Genomic DNA, 20003 nt, shown 5'->3' on the forward strand with positions numbered 1-20003 from the left:
TCTTGCCCTCTGTTGCTTTGGAAAATAGGTTGACCCTCTTTTCTTTGTGGCAGCTCCTCAAATATGGTAACACTGCTATCATGTCATCCTTAATCCTTCTTTTTTCTGGACTAGCCATACCCAATTCCTATAACCATTCTTCGTGTTTTAGCCTCCATTCCCTTATTCATTGTAGTCGTTCTTCTCTGCACTCTTGTCACAGTCTCAACATCTTTTTATAATGTGGTGACCAAAACTGGATGCAATATTCCACATGTGGTCTTAGTAAAATTCTATAAAGTGGTATTAATGCTTCATGTGATCTTGACTTTATCCCTCTCTTTATGCAACCAAGAACTGCACAAGTTTTTTGGCTGCTGCTGTACACCGCTGGGTCTCATTTAAGTGATTGTCCACTAGGATAATTATAGCTAAGTCATTGTTAAAAGCACAACAACATTATGTACTGTATCATCATAAGTTCAATGCGCCACCAAAAGAAATTATAAAGCACTCTGAGAATGAAGTATAAAAAAAACAAGGTCTTTTTTCACAGTGGTAGAAAAGTGAGAAATTAGAAGGTATTCTTTCGTATCTCCCCACAAGCTGATTTTTTTTCAAGAGAAGAGAAGTGAACTAGCAGCAGCTGAAAGGAAGAAGCATCCTTCCCCACCTCCTATTCTAATTCCTCCTTTTGCATTGATGTGGCTGCCTGTTTTCCTTTTTAAAGGATGCAGGAAATGTGCTTGATAATGTGATGTGAACAATATGAAGGGACATTTCATGTTATCCATTTTCAGGGACATGCTTGGTAGAAATGTAAAAAAGCCAGAAAATTTTGGATATAAATGCATACATTAATTAAAAAGTTTTTAAAGGTTAAAATACAATAGAAACCTGAGATTTTTCTTTTGAGACTAATGGACAGAGCTTCTAGAAAAAGGTTGTGGATCTTTTTTTATTTGTGACAACTGCAGTGATACTTTTATGCTCAAAAGTAGAAAGGTTTGACACTACTCAAAATGGAAGAATGATTGGTAAAGATGATGGAGTTTGCGGAAATGGCTAATATAATTTCTTGGATTGGAGAAAAAAAAACTATATGCACACACACACAATGTACAATTGTGCTCATTTCACACACTAGCAAGGTCATGCTCAAATCCTGCAAGCTGGGCTTCAGTGATATATGAACCAAGAACTACCAGAAGTACAAGATGGGCTTCAAAGTGGCAGAGGAAATAGAGATCAAATTGTCAACATTCGCTGAATTATGGAGAAAGCAAGGAAGCTCCAGAAAGACATCAACTTCTGCTTCATTGATTATTATGAAGTCTCTGCTTATGTAAATTATAGCAAACTGTGGCAAGTTCTTAAAGAGATGAGACTACCAGACCACCTTGCATGTCCTGAGAAATCTGTATGCAGATCAAGGAGCAACAATTAGAATAAGACATGGAAGAACTGATTGGTTCAAAATAGGAGGAGGAGCACAACAAGGCTGCTTATTTATCCTGCTTATTTAACTTATATGCAGAGTACACCTTGCTAAATGCTGAACTGTATGAATTACAAAACAGGAATCAAGATTGACAGGAGAAATATCAACAATCTCAGATATGTGGAAAATACCTCTCTAGTAGCAGAAAGTGAAGTGGAACTAAAGAGCCTCTTGAGGAGAGTAAAAGAGGAGAGTGCAAAAGTTGGCTTGAAACTCAACATTAAAAAATATTAGGATTATGGCATCTGGTCCCATCACTTCCTGGCAAATAGAAGGGGAAGAAATGGAAGGAGTAACAGATTTTATTTTCACTACAGATGGCAACTGCAGCCATGAAATTAAAAAACACTTGCTCCTTGAGAGGAAAAGTATGGCAAACATAGATAGCATATTAAAAAGCAGAGACATCACCTTGCCAACAAAGGTCTGTATAATCAAAGCTATAGCTTTCCTAGTAGTGATGTATGGCTGTTAGAATTGGACCATAGGAAGGCTGAGAGCTAAATAACTGATGCTTTCAAACTGTGATGTTGGAGAAGATTCTTAAGAGTCCCTTGGACTGCAAGGAAATCAAATAAATGATTCCTAAAGGAAATCAACCCTGACTTTTCTTTGGAAGGCGAGATATTGAAGATGAAGCTCAAATACATTGGCCACCAAATAAGAAGAGAGGACTCACTGGAAAAGCCCCTGTTATTGGGAAAGATTGAAGGCAAAAGGCAAAAGGAATGGCAGAGGATGAGATGGTTAGATAGTGTCATTGACACAATGAACGTGAATTTGGGCAAACTCCAGGAGACAGTGTGGGATGGAGGAGGGAGGGTCTGGTGTGCTGTGATCTATGGGGTCGCAAGGAGTCAGACACGACCTAGCAACTGAACAACAACATAGGTAGGTAGGTAGGAGGTAGATGAGTGAAAACATGGTATAGACTTTTGCATAAAATGGAAATAAATGCACTTATGACTTATGGTCTTGATAATTAAGGAAAAAGATTGGATAATAGAAAAAAGTGAGATTTTTTTTTCTGTAATCATATATACTCTTTTTCCCTTAAGACTTCATAGAAGCTTGAAACATTCTATTTTAACCTTAATCTTACCAATGGGAAAAATGGCCCAATTTGGACAGATTTTAAGTTTTCCTAAGGAAAGCTGTGTTCTTCTGATAATTAATTTTATCTATTTTTTTTTAATATGAATCTCGAATATACGAATCTCGAACCTACGAATATACGAATACGAATATACGAATACGAATCTTGAACCTAGAATATAGAAGAAGAATACATTTCTGAAGATATAGCAAGGCAAATTTTGATTGACTATTAAGAAAGAAAATCATAAGAATAAGAGTAGTTTGACAGCATACTCAATTATCCATGAAAGTTCAAGCAGTTTGAATGTTTCATTTGTATTCCAGCAGAAAGGGAGACAGTGGCATAACAGTCTTTGTCAACTCCATGCTTTTGTGTCTGCCTTAACAAAGATCTGCAGGAAACAATTATTTTATATGCATGAAAATTCTTTAAAACGTGAGTAATAGTGCGACTTAGGAAACCTGTTTGGGGAGGGTGTATGGCTATTCCAACAGAGTGATGCTGCTCAGCAGGTTTTCTAAAGGAATTACAAATAACTTTTGCCAAGTTCTAGTGAACTTTTCTTCAGTATGTATGAGAGACATGACTTGAGGGGAAAGGAATGAAAATTATTATTGGCAAGTTGCTTCTGAACATGAGAGCAATACACCAAACTAGAATGTTCTGTTGGGAACACAGTCCAAAATGTATACGTTTCCACCCAGAAAAAGTATGTACATCTTTAAAAAGTGAGGTCAAATTAGTCATTCAACTAATATATAATTTGTTACCCCTCCCAAGGACCGCACACAGTCCTGGAGCATCTGTTTTGGGGATATTTCTGACATCACTAATGCATCTTGGCTATAATTAACTCCACATTTTAGAAACCGGAAGACTCACGATCAGTTGCAACAGTCTTATTCATACATGCAATATGAATTTCATAGACATCTCTGAAGAGAAGCAATTCCAAACATTGGACATTCCAATCAAGGACAAGTCTTATATAAGAAAACCCAAAGGCCAATAGATTCTAAACTGTTTTAAAAATATCATTTCCATGTGCATATTTTTCTGTTAAACATTTGAATGGACATGAATAGGATACCTTGTAAGGTAGCAATATAGATGTTAATTTTTTCTTCTTCTTCTCCGTCAGTAGATCATTGTCAGCGTCATGGTTTCTTTACGTATTCTTTCTCAGGGCATACAGACCTGGGCATTTTATGGCCCTTGGGCCACATCTGGCCCTTTGGCTGTCCCTATCTGGTCCACTTGAGATCAATTGGAAATTAGAAATCAAAAATAAATAAGCATGCCACAGAGGGCAGGAGAAGAAGCTGATTGGGTCCAGTTCTGCTCAGTCACCATGTGCTCTTTCAGTCAGCTGGCAGTTGTGGGAAGGCAAGAGGAGAAAGTGCTTTTCTGTATCTGCACAGCACCCCTCACCTGGAGCAACCTGAGGAATTGAGGTAACAGAATCAAGTCAGGTTACATTGGTTCGGTCTTCCACAACGTCCCACTTTCTCATGTGGCCCCTTGTAAAAATTAATTGCCCATCCTTGTTCTAGAGAGATCCAAAGTCACTTTGCTGCATGAAGCAGAGCACAACTGTATCCCAAAGTAAAAGACAAAGAATATGAAGCTGGATCAAGTTATTTTGCCACCCTCTGTAAAATCAAACAGTGCTACTTTCCCTCTCAGACAGTAAAATAAAACATTTACACTTAACTCGTAGCTTGTTACCCTTTCAGAGCAACTTTCAGGGCAATTATGGTGTACATCAGTTGTATGTATATTGTATGCATAATGTCCTGCATAAAGTCACTTGTGGCCTCTTGATTGGATTATTGTAACCTGCTGGAGCTACCTTTGAAGAGAATTTGAAGCTTCAGCTGATGCAATGTCCCTGCGTGGGCAGTTAATGGCATCAGTTATTTATTTGCCTAATGTGACACATTTGTGAGTTACAGTGATTGCCAGTTTGCTTCCAGGTGTCAGCTTTAAAGCCCTATGTAGCTTGGGACTGGGTACCTACAGGACCATCTATTCCTGGTTGTTTCTACCCATACTATCCAATCTGACTGTAGGAGCAGTCAAGCCAAGAAGTATCAACTGTGGGACTGAGAAAAAGAGCCTTTTCTGTCATGGCCCCAACCTTCTGGAATATCATCCCTACAGAGATTTGGTTGGCCCCCACACTGTGGCCTTCTGCAGGGCCTTGAAGACTTGGTTCTGTGGTCAAAGTTGGGGTCCTGGGTGTGTAATGGAGCCCATTTCCTGATTATGCAGAGGGCTTTTAATACTGTGGGTTTTATTTCTCTTTTTATTTTGCATTTGTATATAAAGTATTTGTTTTAATGTTGTGAGCTGCCTAGAACCATGTACTTCGTTTAACCAATTCATATACAGTAGCCATGTACATGTAGATGGCTATATGAATTGGTTAAACAAAGAAAGAAAGAAACTGCCTGTTTATCCCAGTTTGCCAATTGCAAGAGTGCCAAACTTTCTGTTTCCAGTGTTAGCTGTGTTATTTTAATTAGTGTTATTTTTTCCTGTAGTTTCTCCAAGGACCAGTGATGAAACTGAGATGCAGGGATGCCACTGATGGAGCTGAAACTGTTTGCTCTGTGCTTCATGTCCGTTTGTATGTACCCCCCCAAAAAAGTATCACCACCCCCCACCACCCCGGTAGTCTGAACTCCCAAGTATGTTGGATTTGGGGAAAGGGAAGGGGAGAGAATTTTGCAAAGCACCTCTAAAGGAAATGCCAACACATGGAAGCGTTTGAGTTAATTTGAGGAAAGCCTGAGTCATTGACCAGAGATTGACCACTCCAGAAATGGATATTATTACTTGTTAAAGCAGGCCAAATCCCCCTTCCCCACAGGGAGATGCTGTGACATTATTTGTTTGCCGCTAGAAACTTCAAAGCTCCAGGCAGGCTGGCTCTGTTTCAAATGGGCTGTTGTTTCTATTCTCAGGTTTACACATTTTGAGCATCTGGTGGCATTTTTTTTTTTTTGCATTTCACTTTGATTGCTATTATTTTATTAAAGAATATTTTCATTAATAACAAAAAAAAAAACCCTCCGTGAAGTATAGAGTATATGGCCAGAGTGCATGATTTAGGAAATGGAGGCATGACAATACAGAAAATAGCATCCTATTGGAATCTGTAAAAGGAATATAGGTTACAAAATAATTTACAAAATGAATACGAGCCTTAGAATCCAAAACTAATATAAACTATAAATTATTTTTCAATTTTCACATATTTTATCATTGACCAAATAGTTTACAGATTTCTCTATGGGGATTTGAATGCAGATTTTTCTCTTTAAGAAAAAAAACCCTAAATGAAATGTTCATAATTTATTGCATCCTTTAGGTTTAATTATTTAATATCGGCTGCCATGAAGTAATTCCAATTCATGAAAAAAAGTCCATATCATTTCCCTTGCTGGTGGACAAATGAGTTGTTTGTGATTCGTATCTTTTCCGGTAATAGCTATAAATGTGCATCTGTAGGAAAGAATCCTAGATACAGCAAGCTGTAGTTTTTGTTTTTTGAAGTTCACTGCTGAAAAGACAAATCAGAGTTCTACCATGTTGTCTTTGCCTCTTCAGTCTTTGGAAAAACTTCTGAAAATATTATTGTGAAGACTGTTAAGGCAGCTGGTGGAGTATCAGTTCTCAATATATGGATGCTATGTCATTAAACCCTACCTGAAACATACTTCACTTTGATTTATCTTATTCTTGTATTTCTGTGTGCTATATTTCTTGTAATCATAACTCTAAATCTGCTGTCACCGAGAAACTGTAAACAGCATCAATAATTATAATTATAGCATGTGTCCAGCATTTCAGAATGTTAAATTATCAATATCATATATTTTTTCTTTGACATTTTACTACTTTTATGAGTATTTTCACCCTTGGTGCAGAAGATACCTGCAGAATGTAGCTTTTCTACAGCCAATTAATGTCTTCCAGAACACAATTTCTATTAGTGGGATTATCATAGAACCACGGAACTCGAAAGTTCATTGAGTCCAAGTCCATCAAGGTTCAGAAACTGAAATGAACCTGCTTTCCTATAACATTCTTCTAGGACACAGGTGTCAAATTCAAGGCTTGGGGGCCGGATCTGGCCCATGGGGTACTTAGATCTGGCCTGTGGGGCTGCCCTGTAAACAGCAAAGGACTGGCCTGTGGTGCCTCTGCCAGCTCCAAAACAGAGCTGGGGAAGGCCACATGCAAGCTTCGTTTTTGCTGGCAGAGGGATGCAGGAGGCCCTTGCAGCCGAAAACTGAGCTCAGGAGCTCATTTTCGCTGGCAGAGCACTCAGGCCACCACAGTTGCCCCTGAATGAGTGGCACTGAGTTGGCCACGCCCACCCCAGCCCCCAAGGTCAAACATAATCCTTATGCAGCCGACAATGAAATCGAGTTTGACACCCCTGTTCTAAGACAACAGATAAACAGTGCAGCATTCTGTTGCATCTCTGAAAGCTCCACTCGGTCTTTTTTCCTCAAGGGTAATTCTCTCCATTGCTTCTTGAAAGTGATTCTAGGTCATTCTAATTGTTTTTTTTAATTATTATTATTTCTTGTCTGTCACCTAATCTTTTAGCCCATGTGTAACAAATGTTGTTCTTCCAAATGTTTGATGGATGGTTTTCTTTGCATGTCCCATTTCTGCTGAATAATAAACACAGAAGTATGTAGTTTTGCATACATAAGCTATTTTTCACTCCTTCTCATATCAGCTGATCAACTGCCCATTGCAATGACAGAAGTTCCCATAGGGCTGTATTCAGTGTGGTGTTGGCTGGCATCCCATTGGCTTTTCACTGGGATGCTGGCTTGCAGTCAAAAACAGCTTGTGTAGGTGTGGATTTTTATCTGTCAAGCTGGGAACATGTGTAAAAAATCTGGTTAGCATACTGTCATATTTTGTGCAGTTTTCTCTGCTGCATTCAACCAGTTTATGTGGCTGCTAGAGGGTGCAACAATCACAAAACAGTATGTTGAGGATCAGAACTTAGCTTCAAGATCCAACCTCATGCATGAAACCCTAATCCTACTTGAAATAGTTTTCATTGAAACAATTTTCTGTTTCCATCCTTCACAAAAATAACATCTTCAAAACATGTCACATAGCCACTTAGTGAACATGCAAATACAAAAGAGTGTATTGAAGTCTTGCAGATTGTAGTGTATGGCATATATAGACATAGGAAATGTGTATTCCTAGTTCATAATCCCTGGCAGTTTAAAGAAAAGAAAATCCTTTTTTAGAACACATCAGAAGACTATCTAATAAGAAGGCTGATTATTCTGAAGAGGATGTCACAAACTGGAAAAGGGAAAAAACTGGGTTGAATACATTTAATGAAACATTTCCAGTAGAAGCAACAACATGGGACACAAATTTGTTTTATCTTTTTTGTATCAATATTGGAACTGGCCTGAAGCGAAAGAGAAAGGCTTTGGGTTAGTTACCATCTGGTGCATTTGCATAACGATATTGGCATTTTGAGAATGTGGGTTGAGTAGATCTGTGCTGAGTGTTTTTTGGCATGTGATAGTCATGGCATGATTGATTCATTGTGCATGCTGCTACTGGAAAAGTTACTTTGCAGTCATCAGGCCACCACAGGGCTGCAAAAAAAAAAAAAAGTTTGCTGCTAAGAGCAGGCTTATTTGTTAATGCTTGAGTTAAACCTGGGAAGAATGGCATCTACACCTACTGTGTCAGTTCAAGCAGCCGTCATCCCACACCCACTTTGGATTCTTTACTTCTTTGTGCATTATAGTTGGATCTATCTTCAGAAAGAATTCAAAAACTTCAATTAGTCCAGTATGTGGATGCCAAGAACTGTGTCGCAACAGGAGAAGCAAGACTGAATTTCTTAAAGCTCTCCACGGATTGCCAGTTTGTTATTTGGATGATCTAATAATATTCTTGAAAGCTTATTCTTTCAATGTCCCAGAATCACTGGGAGTCAGGTGGCGTATACTAAATTACAACTACTACTTTACTACCACCACTACTCTTGGGTAGCAGATTCTAAAAGGCTGATTGTTCCTTCATGAGATTTCCCATCAGCAGAGGTCATCAGAGGCTTCTGGCTTTTTGACATTAAACAGTTGGCAACCAGAAAAATCTGTCCTTTTGCCTGAGCTTTGAGTAGCCATCAAGATTTTTTTTATAATTTCTATTAGTTAAAAGGTAGGTTTTCTGTACAAATCTCCAAAAATGATGTCTCCCAAGTATTCCTTGACTATTTTGAGGTTTGAATTATAGCAATAGCAACAGTACTTAGACTTACAGTATATACCACTTCATAGGGCTTTACAGCCCTCTCTAAGCAGTTTTCAGAGTCAACATATTGCTCCCAACAATCTGGATCCTCATTTTACCAACCTCGGAAGGATGGAAGTCTGAGTCCCTGTTATTCTGATAAAGTATCATTTTAAAAATCTGAAATTAAATTCTTTTTTTTTTTTACCATTTTGGACCAATTAGGGTGTAGCCTTATTAGAGGGAAGACCTTGCATGTTACATTTTGGAATCATATTTACAGCACAAAAGTTTGTCCTTTTGCTTTAAATTGCTCTTCATACCTACACATGCTTAGGGTAGAAATAAACTTTTAAATTTATTTTGTACTATTTATTTTTCTTATTATTTTTATTTTATTCTATAAGATTAAAACAGACAGACAGATGTCTGTTTCCCTTTTTTTTTTTTTTTTTTTTTTTGTATGCCAGTCTTGACTCTTGTTGACTTATTTATTGGGCTGTTCCAGCAGTTTTCTTGGTAAGGTTTTTTTTTTTGGAAGTGGTTTGCCCTTGCCTTCTTCCTAGGGTTGAGAAAAGTGACTGGCTCAAAATCACACAGCTGTCTTCACGCCTAAGGCAAGATAGAACTCATAGACTCCTGTTTTCTAGCCTGATGTTTTTACCACTACACTAATACTATATTCTATATACTGTATATACTGTAAATATGTAGAACATGTAGAATATGTAGAACATATTTACATGCAGTTTCAAATGTATTCTCTAACTGTGGCCATTGGTGGTGGTTATCACAAAAACACAAGTAACTATAGTTTGATAGTTGGTTAGATAGGATAGAGATGTTGGTTATTTAAAGGCTCATGCTCTATAGGAACTGAATAATCCAAAGAAAAGGTTGTGACGAATCTTTCTCTTATGCTTGTCTTGACTATAGTGATCATATTATTTGTTTTTTTCCAATACCTGTGAACTCAGTTTTTGTTAATGACTGTTTTAATTTATATAAAGAGCATTAGATGGGGTAATCAGTAAGGTGTTATGAGAAATAAAAAATAATAATCTTGCAAATAGAGGGTCTTTGAATAATTTTATATTGATTTATAACAAAGCATATCAATAATATATAAAATGCAAATCATCTCATTAAAGAAGGCAGGATTATGACCAGATAAGCTTCCTGTGTTTATGCTTAGTCTGCTATGTAGGTATTAAATGTTATAGAGCAGTTATCTGTTTATGGCTCACTGATCTTCAAGTAGGACTTAGACTTAATGAATTGCATATTAAAAGTTCTATGTTGTTTCCCTCTATTCCAGTCAAATACATGAAGGAAATCTCTCCTTATTTTAAGAATTCCTCAACTGGTGCAACTGTAAGTTGGGATTCTTCACCAGGCTTTCAGAAGCAAGCTTCTTCAACTCTTTCCCTGCAAGACCTCAAGGAAGGGAAGAATATCCCATTAAAAATGTGCTACATATCAAGGAAGTGTCTTCCAAATGATCCAGAAAACAGGTAATCCAATGATCACTCATTGCCATTATGCGTAAAGAAAGGTATGCAAAATGTATTACAAGGATAATGGTGGACTCAAACTCTCATGAATTCTAGCTTGCATAATCAATGTTCAGAAATGATAGGGTCTGAGTGTGACATCATATAGTATCAATTCCATCAGAAGTCAAAACAAGGCAAAGAAGGATTTGAAATGAGCATTAGAATTACACTGTTGCAAGCAGCTAATATGAGGCCAGTCATATGGAACAAAGCTCATAACTAGCCTTCTGAAAGCTTGGATGTCTCTTTGCATATTGAATCTCATATAGCACAATATCTTGATTACAACTGACATTTCTCAGTACCCTATAAATTAGTGATAAAGCATACATAAATAATAGAATGCATGCATAAAAGGGTATGTGGATTTGCATATTCATACAACTCTGAATACACTAGATGGATTATATATTTACAAAAAGTGTGCTTGGGGGTAAACTACAGTCACTGTATTATCCTAATAGTAAGGCATCAGGCAACCACCACTAAAAATCTCTGGTAAAAAGGTAAACAATGTGATTTTGGAAAATCATAATTCAAAAGTCACTGTCATCCTTCTTTCATCCTCAGCAATACGGGGATGATAATAATGGCATCATTTAAAGAAGTTAAAAAGCTAATATTAAAGTGCTTTGAGCAGTCAAAATGGGGTGTCATTATTTTTCATTTAGATAGGAAAATGAGATGTATAATGATATTCTCTACAATGCAAACACAACTGGGTTAAATATAGGTCCTAAAATAATAGTGGGATTGTCAGAGGGGTCATAGATAGTCAACCCCACTATGTACACCAGACCAGGAAATCATCTCTATAGGAAGACCAGAATTAAGATTGGCCATAATAACAGAATCTTGCAAGTCTGAATGTGTTGTTGCTCTCTTTCTTATATCCCAATGATTCAAGAAGGCACCTGCCATTGTCACTTCTTAATATTATCTTGCTTATCAGGAGTTTAAAATGTCTTGGGTTCCCCCCCAGTTCTTGCACATTCTCAACAAGGTCATTTTACTTACTCTCTACATAGATCTATTTTATTTACTTATTTAACTGTGCCTTTATACCATTGGTCACAAAAAAATTGTGAACAGTGTCCATCCAAACATTTGCAAATATACAATAAAACAAAAAGGTACCAGGAATATTAATGTCTCAAACCAAGAAATTCCATTGCTAGAGAGAATGAAATCACAACCTTCTGACAACCAAGATCTGCCGGAATAATCACATTTAATCACCTTTCTGAACCACACACCAAGATGGGGCCACCTGGCTATCTGGAGAATACTGTTCCCCAAAAAGTGAGATAATAACTGAGATGTGGGATAGTAACTAAAAATAACCATGATCAGTGAGAATGCATTCCCCAAACAGTAGAATATGAAGAGAATCTGCTAGGAGTGGGCAGTCCTGTGGATACCCAGATCCTAAACCAAGACATGCTTTAAAAGTGACTGTACCTTGACTTAAAGCCAGAAGCCAACCAGCTGTCAAAATAGTGATGTGGAAATTCAGAAAAAGTGCTGGGCATTTTATGACAACAGCTTGCATTTTTGGCTCCCCACATTTCAGTCTTAAGGAAAATTAATCTTGCAGGTACTTAGAAGTGTGCTCAGCAGATGGACGAATCTCCTTATTCCTTCGAGCAAAAGAGGAAGCATCTGCCCAGTCTTGGTTCAATGCTATTCATAGCAATGTTAGCATTCTGTTGCCAAGAGTCAAAGAGGAGCTGAAGGCCTTACAATCAGGACTTGGCATCGTAGGAAATAGAGACATCAAGCATATTGGCTGGCTTACAGAACAGGTAAGATTGGGGTTCCTGGTTTGATTTGCACTGATTCTAAGTGAGATTGTAGTATTCATTGATCAGGGGAGACAAAGTCATGTTAAGGTCAGGGGTGTGCAACATAGAATTAGCATGCAAATCCCCTTTTTTTATATCTTACAGATCCTCTCTAACCCCAGTTTCAAACAGCATAGTTTCTGCTCATTTGAAAGTAGGAACATATAGATATTTTTAAGGTTGCTCTTGCTGGAGTGTATCTCATTATCAGAGGCAGATTCTGCATGCCTCTGAGTCCCATGTTCAGTTCATAGCATTTATGGTACAGCTGAGAAAGGCCTTTGAATGAAACCCAGGAAAGCATTTGTCATTTTGTACAGATGTTTCTTAGACCGGCTGGACTGACGCAGAAGCTTTCTGTGAATCTAGAAAGATATCGTAACAAAAAAATTTAATCATATCGATAGAAGAGTAATAGAAAGAGGATAATTGTATACAAACTCCATGAATTCCTTTGATTATGTTGGTCTAGTACTTGTCACTCCAATATACCTAGTGATGTGCTTTATTCAAAATATACTTTTTACAAGATGCCAGCAAGAACATCACTTCCGTTCTTAGTGGGCATTTTTCAGTGGCATATATGAACTTGGCTGCCATTCTGACAGCTGCACCTTTTACGTTCTTATTTGCAGCTCCCAGGCGATGGGACAAAAAATATCCTTGCCATTCTCACAGAGAAGGAGCTTCTTTTCTATGGCAACCTTCCCCAAAACAGAGATGCTCTGAACAAGCCAACTCAAAGATTCCCTCTTATAGCCACCAGGTAACTACAAATGACAGCAGTTTGGCTTAGGGATGTTGTTCTCTTTTCTTCCAGGGAAGGCATTTTGGAAAAGGTACATTTTTGAATAATGGGTTGCAGCAGGGCTGTCAAACTCGCGGCCTGCAGGCCAGATGCCTCATGCTCTGGCCATGCCCATGCCTGGTTTAGCGAAGGGGGGGAAAAGTCCAGATTCATCATGTGATGCTGCCATGACAATGCAAGTTTGACACTCCTGGGTTACAGCATCTTAGCTTCAGGGACTGTTCCCTCTTTAATGAAGCAATGTCTTCCGTTCAGCCTGGCTGATCCTTATATTGCAGCTGTCCTAGAGGTGGAACAAAGTGAAAGAGGGAGGTTGTGTAGCAAAATGTTTTATTTGTTGAACTACACTTGGGGTCAGAAAATCATAAAAGATTGGTCTATTTCAACTTCATGTAAATCGGTAGTGGGATTCAATTTTTTTTACTACCGGTTCTGTGGGTGTGGCTTGGTGGACGTGGCAGGGGAAGGATACTATAAAATCTCCAGTCAGAGGTGGTGTTTGCCGGTTCTCCGAACTACTCAAAATTTCTAAAACCAGTTTTCTAGAACTGGTCAGAACCTGCTGAATTCCACCTCTGAACTGAACTGTTTACTTGCTTAGCCCTAAAAGGCATAACCCTTCTTAAGATTCAGAGCTACATCTTCTGCTGATCTTATCTACTGCTCTCTTTCTGCTACCGGTTCTCCAGAACTGGTCAGAACCTGCTGAATACCACCTCTGATGTAAATGCATTCTGTCTGTCTGTCTGTCTGTCTGTCTCTATCTATCTACCTACCTACCTACTTATCACCCACTCACCCACCCACCCACCCATCCATTCATCTATCTATCTATCATCTATCTATTTCTAACATCTATCTTTGTCTCTATCTACTGTAACTTGAAGCTTTTGGAGGCAGCTCCATATGAATGTAATCCTCAGTTTCTGCATTGGCAGTCAGTGCAAAAGTTACTTCCATCCTTTGCTTGCAAGACATTCATTCTATAGGACTGGGATCTTCCAATAAAGGGAGAACACACCCAGTGCAAAACAGACCAGGATGAACAACATGATATTGATGGGCAAAACTGCTTCTACAAACACCTCCTTTGGCACTTATCAGCTTCACTGCTACACTTGGCTTTATTTATTTGTTTGTTTTAGATTATTTTGATTGGGAAAAAGGAAGCTAATGCATTTTTGATCATACAGGCATTCTTAAATCTCTTAAATAGTCTTAGAGAATTTTAGAGGGGAAAAATTATGTAGAGCAGGGGTCAGGGAACTTTTTTACCTTTTACCTCCCAAAAAATTTATAAACGCCGACGTTACCCCCTTGATTTGAAAGGAAGGTCCTTGTGTATGTAAACTATACAAACAGAATGTCGGAAATAAATGCCTGGGGGTAATGAGAACAGTCGCGCCAGCGCGACCGTCCTCATTACCCCCAGGATTTTCAGTTTTACCCCATTTGGGGTAATTTACCCCTGTTCCCCGACCACTGATGTAGAGGAATCTGGTTTCTCAAATGCTCAAAAATAGTGCATAGATCTCCATTGGAAGAATGTTTGTCCTGCTGCCCTGAGGGTTTTCTAAGGTTTTACTGCCACCTTGCGCCAAGAGACTGAATGAAATAGAAGAGGAACATAATTTAGGTCATCCTAAATAGGAAGCTAAGTAAATGACATGTCTTCCCAAGCTCCAATGTGTAAGGAAAGCTACCTATTCAAATCACCCTGTACATATGTGAGATTTCATTATCTTGAGATTTTGATAAAATATTTATTTGAAGAGGGCTGAGAATTCCCTTAAATCTCCTCAATAATTGGCATTCAGAAATGTTTATGTTGCCCTTGCAGTTGAGAAAGAATATTTTTTATTGTTGTGATTAGTCCTTTGCTCCTTGGATTTGCATAGTGTCCTTTTTTTTGTCTTGGATTCAGAGGCCCGCGCCTTTTGTTCACACCTGCTTTTTCTCTTGCTGGAAACAATTTCACCAGGCACTTAAGGGACTAGTTCGTATGCATGCCCCTTCCTGGGATGTTAATTTCATTTCTAAATGTAATCAAGTCTTTTCCTTTGTTGATTTTTTTTAAAAAGGAATTGCCCAGAGTCATTTTAATAACTTCCAAGAGTCAGTCTTCTGTTGCTAGAGTATGATTGGATCTGTAACTTCAAAGGACTTCATATCTGAGTCCAGTTATTAATTAACTCCGTATTTCTGCATGAATGAAAAAGAGAGCCAGAAAAGGAAAAGGAGGTCTAATTAATACTATTAATATTATTATTATTATTATTTCTCTTGTTCAGAAGTATAGTGCAAGATAGGGACCCGATGGAGCTACAACAATGGTACAAGTGTGGCCTCTAGTGGCTATTACCACACATGATTAGTCAATCACAAGAAAACTCAAACAAAAATGGCTTAATTTTTTCTGGTGACTGCTACACACTTTTACCTAACAATAAGCTGTCTTTGTACTTGATAAAGAGCCATATCCAGTTGCAATTAATGATCTTTACATCTAAAACTTTCTTTTATTTCACCCTTGATCCATCCAGGCTTGTGCACTCCGGTCCATCAAAAGGTTCTTTATTGTATGACTCAGAACTCTCATTCGCTTTGCGGACTGGAACCAAGAAAGGTGTGGAAACACATCTGTTTAGTGTGGAGACGCACCGGGATTTAGCCACATGGACAAGAATGCTGGTGGATGGTTGCCATAATGCGGCTGAGTGTGTCCAGGAAGTGTCAACTGGTGAGTAAGCAGATGGGCTTCATGCTTGGGGTTTGCCATAGAAACTTTAATGAACTGGGATGACAGTGTGGGTCTGCCTGCTTGGAAAACTTTTCTGCTTGCCAATTCTGCATTGTAATACCAATATAGAATTAAGCATTCTTTGGCAAGAATCTTACTGTGCTTCTTAATTCAGTAATTTCAAGCATGACAGGGCAACATATTACGAGAGAGGCCAGTATTGGCAACAAAGTTAGTAAACTCAGTCCGTCATGAAAGATGTAGATTAGTTGCTACCAATACTTTTTGTAGCATTTATGATGCTCAAGAAATGAGTAATAGTACTTTTGATTGAAATCCTTTTTTTTTCTTTTTGTCCCCTTCAATATTTGTATTGAAGTAGAAAACAATTTGGTACATAGTGAAGTAATCATACCCGTAGTAATTTGATTTATAATTTGAATTACATTTGAATTCAATTAACATTTACATTTTATCTTCTTGGCTAAAATTGTTGCCTCATCTCCTAACAAGTATATTTATATATTTTCTCCCCTCTTAGCCTGTACATGGAATGGGAGGGACTGCACCCTGTCCATCCACATTGACAAGGGTTTCACCATTTCCACGCTGGAGCCAGGCCTCACCAATGTTGTTCTTCTGCAGCAACCGTTTGAGAAGCTACAGATGTCTTCAGATGATGGGGCCAAGATGCTTCACTTGGATTTTGGCAGCACAGAGGGAGAGATTGTGGGTTTCCTTTTTTGTTTTATTTAGTGTATATCTCTCTGTGTGTGTGTGTGTGTGTGTGTGTGTGTGTATAACCTTTACTTTGATAACTGAAAATAGCCTAAGTGGAAGTTGTCTGTAATTTTATCTCCACTATAAACACTCTTTCAGACAGGATGCATTGAGAAAGTGACTCAACTAAAGTCATCCTGTATGTTCTGTATTCAAATGGGGATGAACTTTAGTCTGCCTGTTCCAAATCCACACCTTAACAACCACAAACTAAGCTTTATTTTCTTCTTTTGTTATTTCAATGAGTTTGCAAGAAGTGATAATGGAGTTCCTGCATCTTAATGACGCCTGTGCAAGGGAACAACATGATTCTCCTTGGCCATTTAGGTTTTCTCAAATCTTCCTCCACAGTCCCAATAGCTGGAAGGGACCTATAAGATGAAGTGATATAATACGGCTACTTTCTTTTAGAGGCAAGAGTGCTGTGCTATTTCATGAAACAATTCTTAAAGCGAAGTATCCTGTAATGTATATTGTAGTGGTAGACAACTGGAAGTTTTGAATTCCAATTATTTGCATAAACGATGACAAAACATTGTGGAAATTGGAGGGAATCAAGCTGAATACAGGATGATGTGCCAAAGATGTTGCAGTCTTTGGAAGAAGCTCCTCAGTCTCTGGAACTCTGGTAGAGGCAGGAAGGCAGGGCCTGGCCTAGGAATTTGAGAGACATTTTCCCCTTCCCTTGTTGTGCTCTCCTAGCTGCAACATTTGCAATAACAAAAATAATAGAAGCTGCACTGAAAAACTATTTTCTGTAACTTCCTAAACTGTGCCCCCAAAGGGAAAAGACTTTTCCGAGGGAACCTGATATGGTCCCTTTTGCTGAAGTCTTCAGATGTTTGGCCAAAGCCCCTTGCGGGTTTGTTGCTTTGTGAAACCAAACATGGATGTGGTTAAAATAATGTGTAGGTCAATGTTCTCCAACCCAGGAAGCCTTCAGATCTGAGGACTTCCTTTAATTCCTAAAGTTTGTTGGCTGGTGTTGAGAATTTTGGGAGTTGAATTTCTTACATCTAGAGGAGGCAAACATTAGAGAATGCTATTATAAGCCAGAAAGGCCATGCATGATTTTGAATTCCAAATCAGAATTTTACATTCAGATAAGCAAGGCAATGATTGATTTAGAAGCATACTTTTTTAAAAAAAACAAAAACCCATTAAGGGAAAATCTTGGTCTGTGCGTTGTGCCTATGCATAATATTTAGTTATTGAGCAATTAAGAGATTTTATGTGGTGAATTAGAAAGTGTCTTTCTCAGTTCTTATAACGATAAGGAGAAACAGCAACCAAGAAGTTTCAGTGAATAATATTCAACATCTTGGTTAGTTAGGGTTAACCCTAACCCTCAAACACTTTTAGGTGAGCTCTCCTCAACTGCTCTGACCCACCCCAATCATTAGGACTTCCTTTCTTTCTGTCCCTCCACTATTTATATAAGAATAAACATAACGTTTGATAGCAAAGTGGATTATATAGAGATGCAACTACTGGTGCCTTCACATTGATATAATAGTACATGTAGATATTTAAAATATAGATGGAGTGCATCATCATCATCATTATTATCATTATCATTATTATCATCATCAATTCACCATAAACAATGGTTGGAGTAAATTTAATTAGCCAAGGACTGTACTCTTACAGTTTTGGTCTATAATTCTTGTTACCTACAAGACATAATGAAAATTGATCTGCAATATGTTAATGCTGTAGGCTTCTTATATACTAATGAATACATTAGAACTGACTAACCCCTACAACACTGAGTGCAGTTACTTTGCTGGAGATATTCAGGAAGCAATAAATTTGATAGATGTTCTGTTTTTGCTCCTTGCTAGCTATTACACAGCTAGTGGCATAGACTAATTTAGGAAATGTAGGGAGGTAAAATGTTGTGTATAGCTTAATCATCAATATCTGTATTTCCTTTCACTACAGCAACTAGATCTTCATTCCTGTCCCAAAACAATTGTCTTCATCATCCACTCATTCCTCTCTGCCAAGGTGACCCGGCTTGGGTTATTGGCATAGGGATGAAGAGCAAATTCTGGAGAGAAGCAAAACTTCGTGCAATCTATGCAGTAAGATTCTACCTTCATGGTGAAAATAAAGGGTTGAAATACAGACTGGAGCAAGAACAACATGGTGCAAAGCATCCACAGCTGAAAAAAAACAACTGTTAAACTTCCAGGACAACTGAAGAAAGCAAATGGACAACTGTCCAGAATTTTCATCTTAACACTTGACAACTGATACCAAGACAGGATATGAAATCTCCATCCCTTCTCCTGCATCAGATATGATTCTGGTGAAGGTGTCAAACCAATCCAATTTAGCCATCACATTAGTGCCTTGAAGATGATATTTTATATATACATATATATATATATATATCAAATCTGTTTGTATCAAGGTTTTATATTTATATATAGTTCATTTGCTGTCTTTGTGGCTTTTAGTCCAGAATTTCAACACTATTTTAGACCCAAGCTACTACACTGTACTGACTTATCTGGGATTAATCCATTGAACCCAGAAGGATTTACTTTTCAGTGAATATTCATTGGGTTGAATGGAAAATTCAGCAAAAGTGCATAAGATTTAGCATAAAGCCATTTTTTTTTAAAACAAGCAGCAGACATAAGTTAACTGTCTAAAACCAACCTTTTTTATTTATCTAAAATTTGGAGATAGTTACAAAAGACTTTTTTTTTTTAAGGAAACAAAAGGAAATAACTTTAATTTTGCTTAATTCTAGCCCCATAGTTTTTATTTGTCAAATAGAGGTGCTTTTGACAGGGGAAGTAATTAATTTTATAAGCTAAAATTGTGCATGAAATTTGTTTTCATTTTTGTCAGAATAAATCTAGATTGCTGAAGATGGCTAAAGCAAACCTTTTCCAATTTATCTTGAAAGTAATGTTTGGAATTTCTCATTGAGCTTGAAATTTATCAATTTTTGATGCAACGGTGGCTTTCTCATCTCAATTAATTTTAATTGGAGTGGCTTTCTAGCTGCCAACTGCTGCCACGGTTATTATCAGTCTAATCAGGGTCCTGTTGTTTAATAATTTTAACTATATTAAAACTGGCTACACAACTTTTCACGTTTTGCTCTTCTAATAAATTTTAATTTATATATTAGTCAATTAAGATTAGGGGAACTGTAACACAGACATTCTAAACGCAGCATGACTGTTAACTAAATGAACACTGACAATGAGAAAATTTTTAAATGTCAAATGTACATAGAAATTTTAAATTGTCATTACAGTGGTTCTTAGATAGCATCCCAGGATCCAGAAGGTTGGGCAAATTGTTCCCATGGAGATTAAGCTAGATCCAACCAATCCAATCATCATTTACCCAATGCTACTTTAAAAGTGGGGGGGG

The 20003-nt window shown here is 37.7% G+C and overlaps 1 protein-coding gene across 1 annotated transcript in view; it reads left to right on the top strand.

Annotated features, from left to right (window-relative positions):
- SNTA1 (syntrophin alpha 1) overlaps window positions 1-19710 on the top strand; it is a 58577-nt gene extending 38867 nt beyond the window's left edge. The window contains exons 3-8 of the mRNA XM_026683999.2: window positions 10195-10390; window positions 12030-12237; window positions 12912-13042; window positions 15628-15824; window positions 16366-16553; window positions 18549-19710. Coding sequence (XP_026539784.1) covers window positions 10195-10390; window positions 12030-12237; window positions 12912-13042; window positions 15628-15824; window positions 16366-16553; window positions 18549-18641 — 1013 coding nt within the window. The 3' untranslated portion in view covers window positions 18642-19710. The remainder of the gene's footprint in view (window positions 1-10194; window positions 10391-12029; window positions 12238-12911; window positions 13043-15627; window positions 15825-16365; window positions 16554-18548) is intronic.
- The last annotated feature ends 293 nt before the right edge of the window (window positions 19711-20003 follow it).

The sequence above is a fragment of the Notechis scutatus genome, chromosome 3, assembly GCF_049901735.1.
Source record: "Notechis scutatus isolate UNSWTSFEM ecotype Mainland chromosome 3, rNotScu1.2, whole genome shotgun sequence".
NCBI lineage: Eukaryota > Metazoa > Chordata > Lepidosauria > Squamata > Elapidae > Notechis > Notechis scutatus.